The following is a 19,471-nucleotide window of genomic DNA, read 5'->3' as shown; positions in this document are numbered from 1 at the left end:
CAAGTGTTCCCACTGATTCTTGCCAGATCCTTGTTCATTTGTCTGTCTGCTGGCATCCTTTTGCCAACAAGTGGTCACAAGCAGAGATTCCAAAGATGTTTGTTGGACAAAAATGAAAAATCAAAAAGACAGTAGCCATTAATCATTAATTGGGGCTTTTTATATCTAAATTGGGAAAAACCCATCTGAGTCCACCTTTGGAGGCGCCACGCACATCAAAGGAGCCTGGCCTGAGACTGACTGGACAAAAGGCTGCTTAGGGGCCTTTCTCAGCCAAATCCTAAGACCGTTTTCCAGCCCCAGCTGCTGTGGGAGTCACCATGCAGCTGGTCCTGGCAGCAACCTGGGGACCTGAAGCAGGGACAGGGGCAATTGTCCCAATTTTTTTTTCCCAGCATCAGCTGTTCCCAGCCACAGATACAAACACAACAGAGCAGGCCAGATCCCGAAGCATGGCCAGATCCACGGGGCAGCACGCCTCGCGAGGCAGCTGGGCAGAGGCCCTGTGTTCATGGGAGAGCAGTCGGGACAGGCACAGATGCCCGGTAACGGGTTTCAGAAGGGGGAGAGCCAAGCAACCGGCTGTCCTTGGGTGGGGGCTGCCCCTGGCAGCGGTAGAGGGGCTAGTGAAACCTTGAAGTGGCCCCAACCCAGGGACACGGTGTGTGCAGCCTGAAGTCACGTACCACTAGAGTCCTGGGGGTGCCTGAGAGCACCTGCCTGGATGAACCCAGACAGGTGATAAGCCAAGGTCAGGAAATACAAGCAAAAGAGCAGAGAAGCAAAGGAGACAAGTGGCCCGGGGCATTCATCCTTTCAACAAATGTCCATTGAATGACAGTCACACGTGAACCTTCAGCAATCCTTAGTTTTTATTCTTTTTCCAGAAGGTAATACATACTCTTTGTAAAAATATTAAAAGACTATAAGAGTATCAGATAAAAAAGTAAGAAGTCCCCCCTAATTTTACATCTCCAATTCCACTCTCCAGAGGTAATCATTGGTTTTGTTTTTGTTTTTTGAGACAGGGTCTCGTTCTGTCGCTCAGGCTGAAGTGCAGTGGCTTGATCACGGCTCACTACAACCTTCGTCTCCCGGGTATAAGCGATTCTTCTGCCTCAGCCTCCTGAGTAGCTGGGATTAGAGGCACACACCACCACGCCCAACTAATTTTTGTATTTTTAGTAGAGATGGGGTTTCACCATGTTGGCCAGGCTAGTCTCAAACTGCTGACCTCAGGTGATCTGCCCGCCTCGGCCTCCAAAAGTGGTGGGATTACAGGCATGAGCCACTGTGCCTGGCCAAGTTGTCATTGTTAACAGCTTGTGTGTGGTCTCAACTTTATGTGCATATATAGCTATATATTTACATAGATAGACACTGTCTTCTATGCAAAAACTAAGATCTGAGTCTTCATACTGTTCTGCAGCTGTTTTTCACTTAACACTTTATCACATTTTACATGTCAGTATATACATGTCATTCTTTTGAACAGCTAAATAGTATTCCATAGTTTGAGTATAATGAATGAAGCTTTCATGTTTCCTATTTTTCACTCTTACATTGTGCAATGAACATCCTTGGACATAATTCTTGCACACTGGTCTGAGTATTTGTGCTGTAGCAGCTGGATCTCCTGCCGTTTACAGCACTGGATCATGAAGTTGGCATATCAAAATGTTTAACAGGCTGGGCGCGGTGGCTCACGCCTGTAATCCAAGCACTTTGGGAAGCTGAGGCAAGTAGATCACTTGAGGTCCGCAGTTTGAGACCAGCCTGGCCAACATGGTGAAACCTCATCTCTACTAAAAATGCAAAAAATTAGCCAGGCATGGTGGTGCATGACTATAATCTCAGCTACCCCGGAGGCTGATGCATGAGAATCACTTGAACCTGCGTGGCAGAGGTTACAGTGCACCCAGATCTCCCTACTGCACTCCAGCCTGGGCAACAGAGTGAGACTGTCTCAAAAAAAAAAAAAAATACGTTTAACAGACACTGATCAACAGCCTCTGGAAACATTTATAGCCCCAACCACAGTGCATAACTGCCTTGCAAACAGCAGTTTTGATTTAAGAAACAAGTGAAATCTAAAAATATGCCATCCACACATTTGGAATATAATTTTTAGGGGTTCGAAGGCCCCCTATCCTGAAGCCCACACAGGACTCCTGGCTAAGACCCCCTTTACAGGAAGACCCTAACAGGTCAATGAAAAGCTGTGATCACATCTTTTTTTCCGAAACGCCATCTGAACTCCTCAGGCAGGAGCTACTGTAGTGTGGGCTGCCTGTAACTCACATGAGTAGCTTAGCCAAGGAGGACAGAGACAGGAAACTGCCATGCACAGCTCTGCGGTTAGGTGAACCTGACGATTTTCTTGTGTGTCCTGCAGGTGATTGCAAATAACTAACCAAAAGAAGTCCCTGGGACTGTTTCAGACTTGGAAAGGTCACAGAAGGAAAATAATATAATAAAGTGGCAACTATGCAAATCACATCTTGATGAGAGATTTATTAGCAATCCGTCCTAACATCCAGGGCTGTGGGCGCAGTGGCACAACCCTGTAATCCCAGCACTTAGCACTTTGGGAGGCCAAGGCAGGCAGATCACTCGAGTCCAGGAATTCAAGACCAGCCTGAGTAACATGGCATAACCCTGTCTCTACTAAAAATACAAAAATTAAATGGGCGAGGTGTTACCCACCTGTAGTCCCAGCTACTCAGGAGGCTGAGGTGGGAGGATCACTTGAGCTCAGGAGGTAAAGACTGCAGTGAGCCAAGATCACTTAGTCGCACTCCAGCCTGGGCGACAGAGTGAGACCCTGTCTCAAAAAAAAAAAAAAAAGAATTTCGCATCTGCGTCACCCTGCCCTACTGAGACCTCAATGACCCAGCCCACTTTAGAACCTGACACATGACATCGTTGTCAAACAACATATAAATGGAGCACTAAGCTCCAGCGAAGGAAGTGGGCTGTAGCAGCTTCCTGCACTCTGCCTCCTCTGCCTCTCTTTCCTCCCCTCCCAGCACAGAAGCCTGGATTTCTGTGCAGGCGCTGCCCCATGGGATCCCGGAGGTTCTGCTGAAACCTCATGGCCCAGGACCAAGGCTGGAGCCGGTGCTCCAGGCCTGGCCAATCAACACATTGCATCCCCTTCCCCACCACAGCAATTGGCTCAGGGATGGGCATGTGACCTGAGACAGGTCCAATCAGAGAGGTTGCACGACTCGTGCAGGGAGCTACCAGAGGGCTGTCACTCATTCACTGCATGGGTGTGAGGATGAGGGGATGTGAGGCTACAAAGCAAAACGAGAGGGGAAGGGGGAGACGGGGTGATTTTGCTCCCCAGCATACATCTGGCAATGTGTGGAGACATTTTTAGTTGCGGCAACTGTGTGGGGAGGGGGAGGGACTGGCATCTAGCAGCCTGGGGCCAGGGATGCTGTCAAACTCCTGCAAAGCACAAGACATAGACACAGCCCTCAAAACAAGAATCATCCCACCCAAAATGTCAACACTGCTGCAGTTGAGGAACTCTGGACCAGAGATGCGGTGGTGATCTTGTCCTCAAGGAAGGGAGAACCCAGAGCAGCTACAGGCCACTTAACGGAACCTGAGATGAGACCTCAAAGCAGAAGGCAGAAGCAAAAGATGAAGAAAAGCCAAGTCCATGGACCATCACCAGGGCCCTGAACCCAGCTCTGCTCCTGGACTTTGCCATTTTGTGGCCCAATGAATGGCCTTTTGGCTTAAGCACAACTGAGTGAAGTTTTGTGTCACTTTCCAATCCTGAAAGTGGCTGGGTACAGTGGCTCATGCCAGTAATCCCAGCACTTTGGGAGGCCGAGGCAGGTGGATCACCTGAGGTCAGGAGTTCGAGACCAGCCTGACCAACATGGTGCAACCCTGACGCTACTAAATAATACAAAATTAGCCAAGCATGGTGGCGGACACCTGTAATGCCAGCTACTCGGGAGGCAAAGGCAGGAGAATTGCTTGAACCTCCTAGTGGAGGTTGCTGTGAGCCAAGATGGCGCGGCTGCATTCCAGCTTGGGTGACAGAGTGAGACTCTGTCTCAAAAAAAAAAAAAAAAGTCCTGACAGCAACGTGATGGAACAGACTGAGCATCTGTTCCTCTCCCTGTTTGTAGATAGGCACCCCAGGCCAGAAAGCCTGTGGGACTGGCCAAAGCTTACACAGCAAATTCACAGCAGGTATTTTTTCAGTGGCCTCATACAGGACACTTTATTTTTATATTAAAACAAACAAAGATACAGAGCAGAACGCCAAATTCACGTGAACCTTTAAGATAAAATATGAGACTTAAGAAATAGTTGGTTACTGTAGTGACTGATACAGACCATAAATGAGTCCAAACTGTTACAGGGAGTATGGGATGGAGTTGGGACTGCAGCCCGCGTCTTCTGACATCCAGTCACATGGGATGCTGCCCCCCACCCAATCTTTCTCACCTTTGCACCATCCTAGGGAGATTACAGAATTCTTTCCCACCCATTTTCTTACCCATACAACAATCCTGCAATCCAGGCCTGGATGGTTATCTAGGAAACTAAGGCCCAGAAGATAAGTGGCTTGTCCAGACCACCACACTCAAAATTGATGGATCAAAGACTTGAACTCGGCTGGGCGCGGTGGTTCATGCCTGTAATCCCAGCACTTTGGGAGGCCGAGGCGGGCCAACACGAGGTCAGGAGTTTGAGACCAGCCTGGCCAAGATGGTGAAACCCCGTCTTTAATAAAATACAAAAATAAGCCAGGCATGGTGGCTGGCGCCTGTAGTCCCAGCTGCTCGGGAGGCTGAGGCAGGAGAATCGATTGCAGCTTACCGCAACCATTGCCACCCAGGCTCAAGTGACCCTCTGCCTCGGCCTAGCCTCCAGAGTAGCTGGAGCCACATACGTGTGCCACCGCACCTGGCTAACTTTTTAAAAGAAATTTTGTAGTGACAGGTGGTCTCACCATGTTGTCCAGGCTGGTCCTTTTTTTTTTTTTTTTTTTTTTTCAGACGGAGTCTTGCTCTGTTGCCCAGAATAGAGTGCAGTGGTGCAATCTCAGCTCACTGCAACCTCCACCTCCAAGGTTCGAGAGGTTATCCTGCCTCAGCCTCCTGAGTAGCTGGGACTACAGGCATGTAGCACCACACCCAACTAATTTTTGTATTTTTAGTAGAGACAGGGTTTCACCATGTTGGCAAGGCTGGTCTTGAACTCCTGGCTTCAGGTGGTCCGCCCGCATCAGCCTCCCAAAGTTCTGGGATTATAGGAGTGAGCCACCACGTCCGGCCGTAAAGTGCATTTTCATCCACCAGATGAAGCCCTCCTCTGCCAGCGTTCTGCTTCCCCCCATCATTAGAGCGGCCAGATCCTAATTGTGCATGTCGGCCTTGCCTTCTGCTACGTGTGCACCTTCCCCGCATTATACAAATCCTTACTACAATGTTGTGAAACAATACTGGGCATGGGTTTCTCTCCCTGTTTCACAGATGGGTCTAGAGACTTACATGACTCAGCCAAGGTCACACTGCAACCCCTGGTATGGCCTAGAACAGGCTTCTCAGCTTCAGCACCATTGACATTTGGGGCAGGGCAAGTCCTATTGCCCAGTGCATTGTTGGGTGTTTAGCAGCGTCTCTGCTCTCTGCCCACTGGATGCCAATATACATCAACCCCAGCCATGACAACCAAAAATGTCTCCAGATGTTGTCAAAAGGTCTCCTGATGGGCTGAACCAGCCCCATTGAGAAATACTGCCTTAGAACGCTGTGGGTTCAGCATGCCACCTTAATCTTTTTATTAAAAACACAACTCCTGGCCGGGCGCAGTGGCTCAGCCTGTAATCCCAGCACTTTGGGAGGACGAGGCGAGGAGATCACTTAAGGTCGGGAGATTGAGACCAGCCTGGCCAACATGGCGAAACCCTGTCTCTACTAAAAAATACAAAAATTAGCCAGCAATGGTGGCACACACCTGTAATCCCAGCTACTAGGGAGGCTGAGGCAGGGGAATCACTTGTAACCCAGGAGACAGAGGTTGCAGTGAGCCAAGATAGCACCACTGCACTCCAGCCTGGGTGACAGAGCAAGACTCCATCTCAGAAAGAAAAAAGAAAAAAAAAGAAAGAAAACACAACTCCTCTCCTCAGTCTTACCCAGGGAGGGGAAAAAAAAAAAGAAAAGAAAAGAAACACAACTCCAAGGACCAACAATTAGTATTTTTCTTCCTTCCCTAATACACAACATAATCTCTTTAAAACAGATGGAACTCATATTCCAATATCTACCCTTGATATCTTTTCAAAGTATTTCTAGGGTGACATTTGGGAGAAAATGGAAAAAAAAAATATTTGGACCCAAGCTCTTTTTTCCACTGGGCTTTGAGAAAATCCCCATCTTGCGTGCTCCTACTGTATCTCTCACTGATAAGTTTGCTCATAAAACCAGGGCCTTATCCAGGGCCACGCTTACAGAACTCCCACGGACACACCATGATTAGGACCCTGCTGCTGTCCGCTTTGGTGGCTGGAGGTTAGTCCTATCACCCAGAGCCACTGGTTTCCCATCCCCTGGTGGGGCTGGAAATGGGATCTTCCTGTCCTCCCCTCTCGCCCCCACCCAACCCCTACTGCATTCAGACCTATAATCATAAGAAAACCGAAATGGAGTTTCAAAGAATTGGAGCAAACAGAAGGATTTTATGACCTCTTGGGATCCTTCTAGAACAAGGGTTTTCTATTTGGGGATTCAGAATGCAGCATGTATAGTTTACATTGTGTGGGTCGCTGCTTCCTGGACTCAAGACCCTTTGTCTTTTCACAGCCCTCAGTTGTGGGGTCTCCACTTACCTGCCTGATATGTCTAGGATGCTTGGAGGTGAAGAAGCGAGGCCCAACAGCTGGCCCTGGCAGGTGAGTTGACCACACTGTACTTGCCCCTGTCCCTGCCCCACTCCCTTTACATCCCCCCTTTGCCCTTCCACCATGGCATCTATTGTGCTGGCAAAGTGAGTATTGATGGGACTCAGAGAGCAGCACAGGAAACTTCACCAACAAGATACATTTCCGGCTGGGCACAGTGGCTCATGCCTGTTATCCCAGCACTTTGGGAGGTCGTGGTGGGCGGATTACCTGAAGTCAGAAGTTTGAGCCCAGCCTGGCCAACATGGTGAAACCCCGTCTCTACTAATAATAAAAAATTAGCCAAGCACAGTGGCGCACGCCTGTAATTCCAGCAACTCGGGAGGCTGAGGCAGGAGAGAAAGACTTAAACCTGAGAGGCAGAAGTTCTAGTGAGCTGAGATCGCACCACTGCACTCCGGCCTGAATAACAAAGAGAGACTCCATCTCAAAAAAAAAAAAAAAGATACATTTCTGTGGCCTTGGCCAACCTTGGGAGTGGAGGGAGAGGTGCCTCCTCCAGCTGCAGTAAGGAGCTGTCCCCTCCCCACTGCCCATAAACAAATTTACAACTATAGTCTTACTCTGTTAACCAATCAGAGGCTTGCTTTCAAATGTACCATTATCCTATGAACCATTCAAGACTACCTATGCAAATATTCCTTGCTTTAAGGAACCAATCAGTGCTATTCATGCAGATTAATCTTTAACTACAGGCAAATCAATGTTACCAAGGAAAATAAATGTTTCTTAAGTTGATATAATAGTGATATTAAGACTAAACTGCCGAGTGGGGCACAGGCACAAATTACTAAGACGCGTTAACGGTGGGAATTTCAAAAGAAATGTGTAAAGTTTACATTGACACAAACAAATATAGTAAAATCTCATTTATCTGATATAATCGGGACTGAGTAAATGAAAAGTTGGTTATAAAGAAATTATTTTAAATCATATATGCTGTAAACATTTTATTTTAGACTATGTAAACAATTTTTTGAGTTCTTAACTGTCTTTTTCATATAAACCATGCCCCATAATATCTCATCTACAAGTCCATTTCTTTAAAGCAGAGCAATAACTTTGAGATGTTCATAAAGCAATCTGAGTTACGAGCCCATCCCGACTTTTACTTTTCCCCCCAATCTTTCTGTTTCCTCAAAGACACTAATTCAAGAGTAATTTTTTAGGAATCATGGTATTCAGTCTCTTCCAAGCATTTAACTTTGTTTCACAACTCTCTTTCTGAACTCATATTTCACTGGTTACATATTTAATCAAATTTCATTATTGCAAACATAATTGATATAAACTGCTTTAGGAGCAAACCCAGCTGAACCAGGATGAGTTTCTAATTTAAGTAGGAGGAGCAACTAGCAGCCCACTAGCCTTGAGCATTCAGAGTGACCTATGCAGCAGTCACTGTGTTTAGAGAGGCCAGCGTTCATTCATCTGCTCTTTGATTAAGAGACTGTCCATGATAGGCCAGGTGTGGTGGCTCAGGCCTGTAATCCCAGCACTTTGGGAGGCCAAGGTGGGTGAATCACTTGAGGTCAGCAGTTCAAGACCAGCCTGGACATGGTGAAACTCTGCCTCTACTAAAAATACAAAAATTAGCCAGGCATGATTGCGGGCACCTGTAATACCAGCTACTCGGGAGGCTGAGGCATATATATATATATATATATATATATATATATAGTTTGTTTGTTTGTTTTTGTTTTTTGTTAGACAGAGTTTTGCTCTTGTTGCCCAGGCTGGAGTGCAATGGCACAATCTCAGCTCACCACAACTTCTGCCTCCCAGGTTCAAGTGATTCTCCTGCCTCAGCCTCTGGAGTAGCTGGGATTACAGGCATGTGCCACCATGCCCGGCTAATTTTGTATTTTTAGTAGAGACAGGGTTTCTCCATGTTGGTCAGGCTGGTCTCTAACTCCCGACCTCAGGTGATCCACCTGCCTCGGCCTCCCAAAGTGCTGGGATTATAGGTGTGAACCACCACACCCAGCCAAGAGGAATAATATTTTAATGCATTTTTTTTTTTTTTGGAGGCAGAGTCTTACTCTGTCACCCAGGCTGGAGTGCAGTGGCGCAGTCTCAGCTAACTGCAACCTCAGCCTTTCAGGTTCAAGCAATTCTCCTGCCTCAGCCTCCTGAGTATCTAGAATTAGAGATGTGTGCCACCACACCAGCAAATTTTTTTGTATTTTAGTAGAGACGGGATTTCACCATGTTGGCCAGGCTTGTCTCAAACTCCTGACCTCAGGTGATCCACCTGCCTCGGCCTCCCAAAGTGCTGAGCTTACAGGTGTGAGCCATCCTGCCCAGCCAGCTATTGTAATTACAGTTATTAATCACCCTGAGAGCCCTGCACAGTGGCTTATGTTCCCCATTTCCAGAGAAGGTAACTGGGACTTGGAAAGGTTACAGAATTACCCAAAGGCACTGGGTTAGCCTGGAGGGGAATGAGGATTCAAATCTGGTTCAGTGCTTGTTCTTTTAGCTACACTTTGCTGGCCACAAATAATACGTATTACGTGGACGAAATTTCCCATCTGTAGGATGGTTTCAGCACATTTTTAAATTGGGGTGGGGGAGTAGATACTTTTAAGTGTCTTTTTTCACTTGGTCCAATTTTAAGCATCTTTTTAAAAGCCAGTTCATCTAAGGCCCCTTAATGTCACAAAAACGAGAAATGCCCAGTGGCTAATTAAAAACAAGGACGTGGCCAGGCACAGTGGCTCACGCATGTAATCCCAACACTTTGGGAGGCTGAGGCAGGTGGATCACTTGAGGTCAGGAGTTGGAGACCAGCCTGGCCAACATGGTGAAACCCCGTCTCTATTAAAAGTAAAAAAAAACAGCAGGGCATGGTGGCAGGCACCTGTAATCCCAGCTAGTGGGGAGGCTGAGGCAGGAGAATGGCTTGAACCTGGGAGGCAGAGGTTGCAATGAGCCAAGATCGTGCCACTGCACTCCAGCCTGGGCGACAGAGGGAGAATCCATCTCAAAAAATAAAATAAAATAAAGTGGAAGAGACAATAAACAACTGAATGGGTAAACTAATAACACGCCAGAAAACGAAAGATACTATGAAGAGTAAAGCAGAGTAAGGGGAAAGAGACAAGTGTGTCTGTGTGTGCATATGTACATGAGCGTGCACGCATGTGTGTGTGCACACTGTTTGGGATAGCGTGGTCACAGAAGGCCTCATGGAGAAGGCAACCTTGAGCAGAGACTGACAGGAAGTGAAGGAAAGAGCTACGCCGATATTTGCAAGAATATTCCAGGGAGGAGGAAGAGCCAGTGCAAAGGCCCTGAGGCAGAAGCGGGTTTGGTGTATGTGCAGAACTGCATGGAAGTCAGTGTGGCTGGAGGAGAGGAGAGTGGGAGCCTATGGGGTCAGAGAGGCCACGGAGAGCCTAGCAGGTCATCAGACAGTTTTAAGTTTTGCAAACTGTAAAGGGGGAGCCACTGGAGAGTCTGAGCAGAGAAGAGAAGTCATGTGACTTCCATTCAAAAAGGATCAGTCTGGCTGCTGTGTTGAGAAAATGTGGGTGGGAATGGGGAGAAGAGATGGGAGACTAGAGTGATCATCGAGAAGAGAGGGTGATTGCGACACGCAGTTGAGGTAGTGACCAAAGGGTAGCAACCACTCCACAAATTCTAAAGGTAGAGCTGACAGGACGTCCCCTGTGGAGACAGCCTCACTCTGTCACCCAGGCTGAGCACAGTGCAATCGCAGCTCAATGCAAGCTAGACTTCCCAGGATCAAGCAATCCTCCCATCTCAGCCTCCTGAGTAGCTGGGACTACAGGCATGCACCACCACACCCAGTGGCTAATTTTGGGGTATTTTTCTGTAGAGACAGTGTATTAATCCGTTCTCACACTGCTAACAAAGACATACCTGAGACTGGGTAATTTATAAAGGAAAGAGGTTTAATTGACTCACAGCTCAGCATGGCTGGGGAGGCCTCAGGAAACTTACAATCGTGGCAGAAGGGGAAGGAAACACATCCTTCTTCACATGGTGGCAGCAGGGAGAAGTGCCAAGCAAAAGGGGGAAAGGCCCATTATAAAACCATCAGATATCATGAGAACTCACTCAGTATCACGAAAATAGCATGGGGTAACCACCCTCATGATTCAATTACCTCTCACCAGGTCCCTCCCCCTACCTATGGGGATTATGGGAACTATAATTCATGATGAGATTTGGGTGGGGACACAGCCAAACCATATCAGACGGGGTTTCACCACGTTGCCCAGGCTGGTCTCAAACTCCTGGGCTCAACCCATCCTCCTGCCTTGGCCTCCCAAAGTGTTCTGATTACAGGCATGAGCCACCATGCCTGGCCTGACTTTTTTTTTTTTTTACTATAGATTGCATTAAAATGTTTTTTATCTTCATGGCTGAGGTTTTGGGTGCCCCCTTAAGTTGTGTACCTGAGGTGAGTGCCTCACTCCTCCTTACCCTTGTCCCAGCCCCGTTCTTGGGAAACTGGAGTGCAGGGAGGCCCTGCTTTTTCAGCCACAGCCACAGACCTGTGTTTCTCCCCAGGTCTCCCTGCAGTACAGCTCCAATGGCAAGTGGTACCACACCTGCGGAGGGTCCCTGATAGCCAACAGCTGGGTCCTGACGGCTGCCCACTGCATCAGGTAACTGCCATTCCCTGGGCGCTTGGCCTGCTCACCAGCCGGTGCTCATTTCTGAGCTGGGGGCTCAAATGGCCTGAACCACACTACATAAAGGAACCTCGCAAATAACCACTATCCTGGCCGAGACACAAGCTGTAGTCAATCAATGGTTCAGTGTGTTGGCCCACCCATGGGTCATTTCATGGCATGGATGGAGTGTGTGTGCCAGGCAGGCACTGAGGGAGGATGAAGAGGAGGGGAAGACCCAACCTCTGCCCTCTTGGGGAAACTACATGTGGCCTCTGGATCTGGAATTGGGTTCCCTTGAACAACTTAACTGACTTCTCAAAGCTTCAATACCATCACCTGCAGAAAATGGAGTAACAGAATTTAGTGTGGACTCAGCAATTGATTTGCTAAAGTGCCTGGCACTTATTAAGTGCTCAATGAAAGCTAATTCTGAATTGCAGACAAATTATAAAGGCCCACAAGGTTCTGCAATGTTGTTCACTTATCCTCTTCTTTGTCCGTGACCTCTGCTCATCACAGCTGGAACTCACCGGAGTTTCTGCTGGGTCAGTGTGACTCCCTACCAGGAGTGATCCCTTCTCCCATCCGATTTATAATAAGCTCTAGGAGGTGATGGGGATACTAATAGAGGCCTACAGTCAGGAGTCCTGGCTTCTAGTTCTGATTTCTCACTAACAGTGGGACTCCGGACCAGTTACTCCTCTCTGGGTCTCAGTTTCCCCATCTGAAAATAAAAGGTTGAAAATTTCCTTGAGAGCAAATGACTCCTGTTTTCTCTGTGTTCATCTCATTCCTCCATAATACTATAGAGTTTGTGCTATTACAACATTAATTTTAAATTGTAGTTTATAGTTAGTATAGTAACTATATTATATGATCATATATTATATGATCATAGTTCTTACATTATATACTTTAGGCCCTATGATAACTAACTGACTGTTCCAGGGGAGGAAAGATCCCCAAGTGCCAACTAGTGGCTCATGCAGCAGCCAGTTACTTGGGTCTATCCCTAGCATTATTCAAAGCCAGGCCTCTGGAGGTGACCCTCTCCCTGGGCCCCCTTTCTCCCAGCTCCTCCGAGATCTACCGCGTGATGCTGGGCCAGCATAACCTCTATGTTGCAGAGTCCGGCTCGCTGGCCGTCAGTGTCTCTAAGATTGTGGTGCACAAGGACTGGAACTCCGACCAGGTCTCCAAAGGGTTCGTTTCTATCTGGGTGCACTTGGGGGTGAGGTTGTCAGGGAACAGATGGGGGTCTCACAGAGGCAAAGGTCTCAACCCCACCACACCCCCTCTGCTTTTTCTATAGGGAAGAGAAAGGAGCTCTGGCCTATTAGATGTGGAACCGGCTCCAAAGATGTCTGGGGTGGGGATGTGACCTGGGGAGGGTGAAGCAAAGACTGCCAGAGCGACCTGGGTTTGCTGCCAGTTAAGCCTGCAGGGCCCCTGTCCGCTGAGCGTGTATCTACTTCATGCCAAGTCCTGGGGACACAGAGACAGTGCTGTCGACCCTGTGACTGTCCCTGGAGTAGGACACAATCTCTCCTGCCTTCCCCCTTTCAACAAAGCCCTCCGCATTTTCTTTTTTCTTTTCCTTTTTCTTTTTCTGTGAGATGGAGTCTCACTCTGTCACCCAGGCTGTAGTGCAGTAGCACAATCTCAGCTCCCTGCAAGCTCCGCCTCCTGGGTTCACACCGTTCTCCTGCCTCAGCCTCCGGAGTAGCTGGGACTACAAGTGCCCACCACCACCAGGCCCGGCTAATCTTTTGTATTTTTAGTAGAGACGGAGTTTCACTGTGTTAGCCAGGATGGTCTCGATCTCCTGACCTCATGATCCACTCGCCTCGGCCTCTCAAAGTGCTGGCATTACAGGCTGGCATTACAGGCCACCGTGACTGGCCGACCCTCTGCATTTTCAAACATGCCCTGTGGGCCCTGCCGGTCAGAGCAACCTGGAGTAACGTACAGGGAAGATGACAAGGTCTCAGAGCCCTCCAAAGCGCACAGGGCAGGAAAAGTCAACCCTGTCCTCATGCTCCGCCTCCACACTCACCCAGGAACGACATGGCCCTGCTCAAACTGGCTAACCCCGTCTCCCTCACCGACAAGATCCAGCTGGCCTGCCTCCCTCCTGCCGGCACCATTCTACCCAACAACTACCCCTGCTACGTCACGGGCTGGGGAAGGCTGCAGAGTAAGTGGGAGCCAGGAGCCCCCCAGGCCTGGGAGAGAAGGGAGGTGATGTCACCCCTGTCTGGCCAGGGCCTCTCACGTCACATGTTATCCTGGGCATGTGGCTGCCTTGGAGAGACAGGATGGCATAGGCTGATGTCTGCCTGGGTTCAAATGTCAGCTCTCCCACTTAATGACTGTGACACCTTGGACACATTACTAGGTCTCTCCATGCTGCACTTTTCTCATATGTAATATGCAAATAATTGGCTGGGCGCGGTGGCTCACGCCTGTAATCCCGGCACTTTGGGAGGCCGAGACGAGCGGATCACTTGAGGTCATGAGTTTGAGAGCAGCCTGGCCAACATGGTGAAACCCCGTCTGTACTAAAAATATAAAAAACTTGCCAGGTGTGGTGGTGTGCGCCTGTAGTCCGAGCTACTTGGGAGCCTGAGGCACAAGAATCATTTCAACCTAGGAGGCGGAGGTTGCAGTGAGCCAAGATTGCGCTACTGCACTCCAGCCAGGGGGACAGAGCGAGACTCCATCTCCAAAAAAAAAAGGCATAATAATACCACCTACATCACAGAGTTCTCAACAGGATTAAAGGAGATAATCCACAGGAAGCCTGGCATGTGGTAGATGCTGTGTGTTAGTTGTTGTCACTGTCCCTATGATGGAAAGAAAGTTACAGAGATCATGTGACATCTTCTGTGTGGCCCAAGGCTAGAGTTCAGAACAGCATTTCCTCTGTGACCTGAGGTCTCTGGAGCTCCACAAAGGCCCCTGGAGCCCTCATCAGACCCTCCATGCCCCATAGCAAAAGCTGTCCCCTGTGCCATTTGGTCTTGCTGCTGAGAACCTGGCTGAGGGTGGGTCTTCTTTGACATAGACTCCAAGGGTCAGAGATCCAATGACAGTAGCCACCAAGAGGAACAGAGTTCCTGCCCTTCCCTTGTGAAATCACCAGGGGTTTGGAAGATTCTAGGAAGGGATGAGTGATAATGACCTTATGACCATAATGACATTATTAGTGATGATGACATTAAGACATTTTTTCCTAATGACATAAACCCATAAGTATAATGACATGTTTTTCCAGGGGTACATCCACATACGTACCCTCAAATAAATTCCGATTGCCCTCTTGACTGGCTTATCTGTAAACACAAGGACACATCAAATCCTGCGGTGAGCGGTGGTGGAAGAGGCATTTCATGCTTATTAAGATACAAGCACAACCTCCTGTTTGTTTCCCCAGACAACCCTGGGGCAGGTGCATTTCATCTGAGACAGTGAGAGTGGGGAGGCATCCAAATGCTTGGCTTTTAGGCCCAGCTCTGTCGGTCACGGTGAAACCTTGGGCAAGCCACTTCCGAACCTCAGTTTCCTCATCTGTAAAATGGAAACACTGTTGGTGAAGACTAAAAGAGGTGAAAGGTGGAAATGCATCATACATTGCAAAATGTTATACAAGTGTTAATTACTTATTAATTAGAATGGTCTTAAGCAAAAAGCTTAATTTTTTTTTTTTTTTTTTGAGACAGAGTCTTGCTCTGTCGCCCAGGCTGGAGTGCAGTGGCGCAATCTCCGCTCACTGCAACCTCTGCCTCCCACATTCAACCGATTCTCCTGCCTCAGCCTGCTGAGCAGCTGGGATTACAGGCATGTGCACCACACCCAGCTAATTTCTATATTTTACTAGAGACGGGGTTTCACCATGTTGGCCAAGCTGGTCTCAAACTCCTGACCTCAAGTGATCCGCCTGCCTTGGCGTCCTAAACTGCTGGGATTACAGGGTGAGCTACCATGCCTGGCCGACGCTTAACTTCCCTTGGCTTCAATAGCAAGTGAAAAATTATGTTAATCTCATCCTTGCCACTCATAGCTGTGGTAACAGTAATGGAGGTGATGGTGGCTGTGTCATTGGGGGCCATTATGAAAGCCCTCCCTTCACCACACCCAAGGAGGGGGCTCTAACTGCCAGGAGGCTCACTTTCTTATTTCAGATAAGTGACAGAAAGCCATGGAGCTAGCTCAGCAAAAAAAGGGAAATTGTTATAAGGATTTAAAAGTTTCAACCCAAGGGCAGAGATATAGCCAGGCATCAGGAAGAGACTAGAATCAGGGGCTGGAAGCCTGTGAGAAACTCAGGAAACACTCACTGAGAAATTTCTTTCTTTGTGGGTCTACTTCATTCTTCTGCACATAGAAGAAAATGTCAGCCATTGACAACAGCTTCCAAGATTTGCATCCTCTGGAACCGGAATCTCTTAGTCCCCATCTCAAAATCTCAGGGGAGGGAGTTCATTGGCTTAGCTTGAGTTAGGTGTTCACTGCTGAACCAATCACCAGTGGCCAGCACACTAACCAATCAAATGTGAGGACACAGTATAGACAAACATGGCTGTTCCCATGTTGCAATGGATGGAAGACGGTAACAGGGGAAATCCAGTAGGGGTCCACCACTTCTTTTTTCTCAGGAGTCCCTGCATCCCTAATGGCTTCTCTCTGGTCTCATTCAGCCAACAGGGCTCTCCCTGATGACCTGCAGCAGGGCCGGTTGCTGGTTGTGGACTATGCCACCTGCTCCAGCTCTGGCTGGTGGGGCAGCACCGTGAAGACGAATATGATCTGTGCTGGGGGTGATGGTGTGATATGCACCTGCAATGTCAGTACCAAAAATGAGGGGCCCCGCTCCATGACAAAATGTGGCTGGGGATGGGAAGAGGCTATGGAAAACCATCCCTCCATAAGTCCATCCTCCGACCTCCTGGCAGAAGCACCCGGAAATGGTACCAGATATATCAGAACCTGACCTTTGGCCAGGCATAGTGGCTCATGCCTGTAATCCCAGCACTTTGGGAGGCCGAGGTGGGTGGATGCCTTGAGGTCAGCAGTTCGAGACCAGCCTGGCCAACATGGTGAAATCCTGTCTCTACTACAAATAAAAATTAGCCAGGCATGGTGATGGGTGCCTGTAGTCACAGCTACTTGGGAGGCTGAGGCAGGAGAATCACTTGAACCCAGAAGGCGGAGGTTGCAGTGAGCTGAGATGGTGCCACTGCACTCCAGCCTGGGTGACAGAGCGAAACTCAAAAAAAAACCTGACCTTGTTCTTCTTTGTTCTTGTTTTGAGATGTTTTGAGATTCTCCTTGTAGTGTCCACCCATCTCACTGCTGGGAAGTCCTTCCCTGGGTCTCATCAAGGTCTCTCGTGACTGTCATTCTGTATCCTTTCCTCTATGCTGGAAGGGAACCAAAGGAAAGTATTCCCTGGCTTAAGGCCTTTCTAAGATGACTTCTGGTTTTTCTGTTGAATTACTCTCATCAATGGCGCAGTGTGTCCCCTCCAGGTAGCTGTCACAGAAACCTTCCTGGAGACAGTGTCTTAACCACCAGGAATTGCTCTGTGTTGGACTTAGCAGTGAAGTGGGGATGGAGTAGGAAGGAGATCCACACGCCCTTCAGATCACACTGTGCCCTACACACTCTGCCCACATAGACCACCTGCGGGAAGACAGAACCAGTGGGGAAGAGCCTGGCAGCTGAAGTCTGGGATGTGGCCTCAGCTCCTTTACAAACTGCCTGTGCAACCTTGGGCAAGTCCCAACCTCTCAACACTCCAGTTTCTCCTCTTCTGTGGCCTGGGGATACTACGAATATTTACCTCATAGGATTTTGTGAGGATTAATGAGATGAGGCATAGAACATGCTTAGCTCAGCTCTACGGAAGAATAAGTGTTGGCTCTTGTTGGAATTATGGTACCACCTTGAGCTATGACCACAAGGACCAGCTTCAGAGGACAGTGACCTGCAGCAGAACAATAGAAATGCATTGAGAACAATGGTTCCAATGGGCAGCCCCTTCCTCCCACTTTAACTCCCTATAACTCTGGCCTTCCTCAGGGAGACTCCGGTGGGCCGCTGAACTGTCAGGCATCTGACGGCCGGTGGGAGGTGCATGGCATCGGCAGCCTCACGTCGGTCCTTGGCTGCAACTACTACTACAAGCCCTCCATCTTCACGCGGGTCTCCAACTACAACGACTGGATCAATTCGGTAAGAACTGGAGCAGCCCTGAGCCCCAAGGCACTGCCCTGCTCACCTGGCCTCCGGAGTGCCATGCCCACCTGGCAACTGAGAACCCCCTCCTTCCTCTTGAGAGCTAGATGGGAACCCCTTGGAGGAGGCTGCAGACCTTGGCAACTGCTGAGTCCCCCATGGGTCCCCAAAATTTCTGTGTGGGTAAAGCTGAGTGAAAAGGAACATGAGAGTATGGCCTTGTCCAAAGACGTTGGACACTCCTTAGGCATGTTAAGAGTGAGTTCCACAGGAATGATTTTATTTTTGTGTATTTGTGTGTGGCCCAGACTCTACCATCCAGTGCTATAAATGGGTATATGTCTGCAAAACCCAAAACCTGATACTTTGAGACCCCCATAGCATTAATTATTGGAAATTAGTCCCCCTCAAGGGTCCTCCAGCTATTCTGTAGGGTGACCAACCATCCCAGTTTGCCCAGGACTGAGAGGTTTTCCAGTCCAGGATGCGGGACTTCCTGTTTTACACTGGGACCATCCCAGGCAAATAAAGCTGAGTTGGTCCCCCTGTCTTGTAAATGTAAACTCAGAGAGCTGTCTCCTGTGAGCTTTCACACTAGCTCAAATTCTTTTTAACAATGAACACACATTTTTAATAACAATAAGCATTAAAAATATTTATTAAAAATAATAGGCCAGGTGCCATGGCTCATGCCTGTAATCGCAGCACTTTGGGAGGCCAAGGAAGGAGGATTGCTTGAGCCCAGGAGTTCAAGAGCAGCCTGGGCAACATAGCGAGACTCTGTCTTTACAAAGATTTTTTTTTTTAATTAGCCATGGTGGTGCATGCCTGTAGTCTCAGCTGCTTGGGAGGCTGAGGTGGAAGGATCGCTTTGGCCCAAGAGGTGGAGCCTACAGTAAGCCAAGGTCGCACCACTGCACTGCAGCCTGAGCGACATGGCAATACCCTGTCTCTGAAAATAATGATAGTAATAGTTGGCATAAATATTAAGGAGCAGCCATGGATACACACAGAAGTAGATGAAAGCAGCCAGAAGAGGAAACCCTGTCACAAGAAAGGGGAGCCCAGGAGAGGGCAGAGGAGACACCATGCCTGGTAATAGAAGCTGGGGGAGAAGAGGCGGATACTTTGTGCCAATTAGGGACTACCTCAGTTTGCTCTTCTGTAAAGTGGGACTTGAACTAGACCTCCACATTTTTAGGCACTAGAGCAAGAGGGAGTTATGGTATTCGTGGCAGAGCCCCCAAAGAAGGGGAAAGCTGGCATCTGACTTCACTAAGTTTAATTTGCAGAGAAGTGTTAAATTGAATTAAACTGACACTTATGAAACCAAATATGAAACTGCAGCCATAAGCTCGTGGTCAGGGGAGAAAACTAAACTGTCAAAATAAGCAGGTGGCTGCTTCCAAGTGTTCCCATTGATTCTTGCCAGCTCCTTGTTCATTTGTCTGTCTGCTGGCATCCTTTTGCCAACAAGTGGTCACAGGCAGAAATTCCAAAAAAGTTTGTTGGAGAAAAATGGAAAATCAAAAAGACAGTAGCCATTAATCATTAATTGGGGCTTTTTATATCTAAATTGGGAAAAACCCATCTGAGTCCACCTTTGGAGGCGCCACGCACATCAAAGGAGCCTGGCCTGAGACTG

At 48.4% G+C, this 19,471-nt stretch overlaps 1 protein-coding gene across 1 annotated transcript; it reads left to right on the top strand.

The window, feature by feature from the left end:
• Positions 1 to 452: 452 nt before the first annotated feature.
• Positions 453 to 18,326, top strand: LOC100993275 (chymotrypsin-like elastase family member 2B). The gene is made up of 7 exons (XM_063606834.1): positions 453 to 545; positions 6,785 to 6,928; positions 11,480 to 11,577; positions 12,661 to 12,789; positions 13,647 to 13,783; positions 16,287 to 16,432; positions 17,671 to 18,326. Exons 1-7 carry the CDS (start codon positions 453 to 455, stop codon positions 18,154 to 18,156), a joined length of 1,233 nt encoding a protein of 410 aa, XP_063462904.1. The 3' UTR covers positions 18,157 to 18,326.
• Positions 18,327 to 19,471: the final 1,145 nt, after the last annotated feature.

This window comes from Pan paniscus, chromosome 1 (genome assembly GCF_029289425.2).
Source record: "Pan paniscus chromosome 1, NHGRI_mPanPan1-v2.0_pri, whole genome shotgun sequence".
Taxonomy (NCBI): domain Eukaryota; kingdom Metazoa; phylum Chordata; class Mammalia; order Primates; family Hominidae; genus Pan; species Pan paniscus.
The sequence above is the reverse complement of the archived record's forward strand: the minus strand, read 5'-3'. Positions and strand labels throughout refer to the sequence as shown.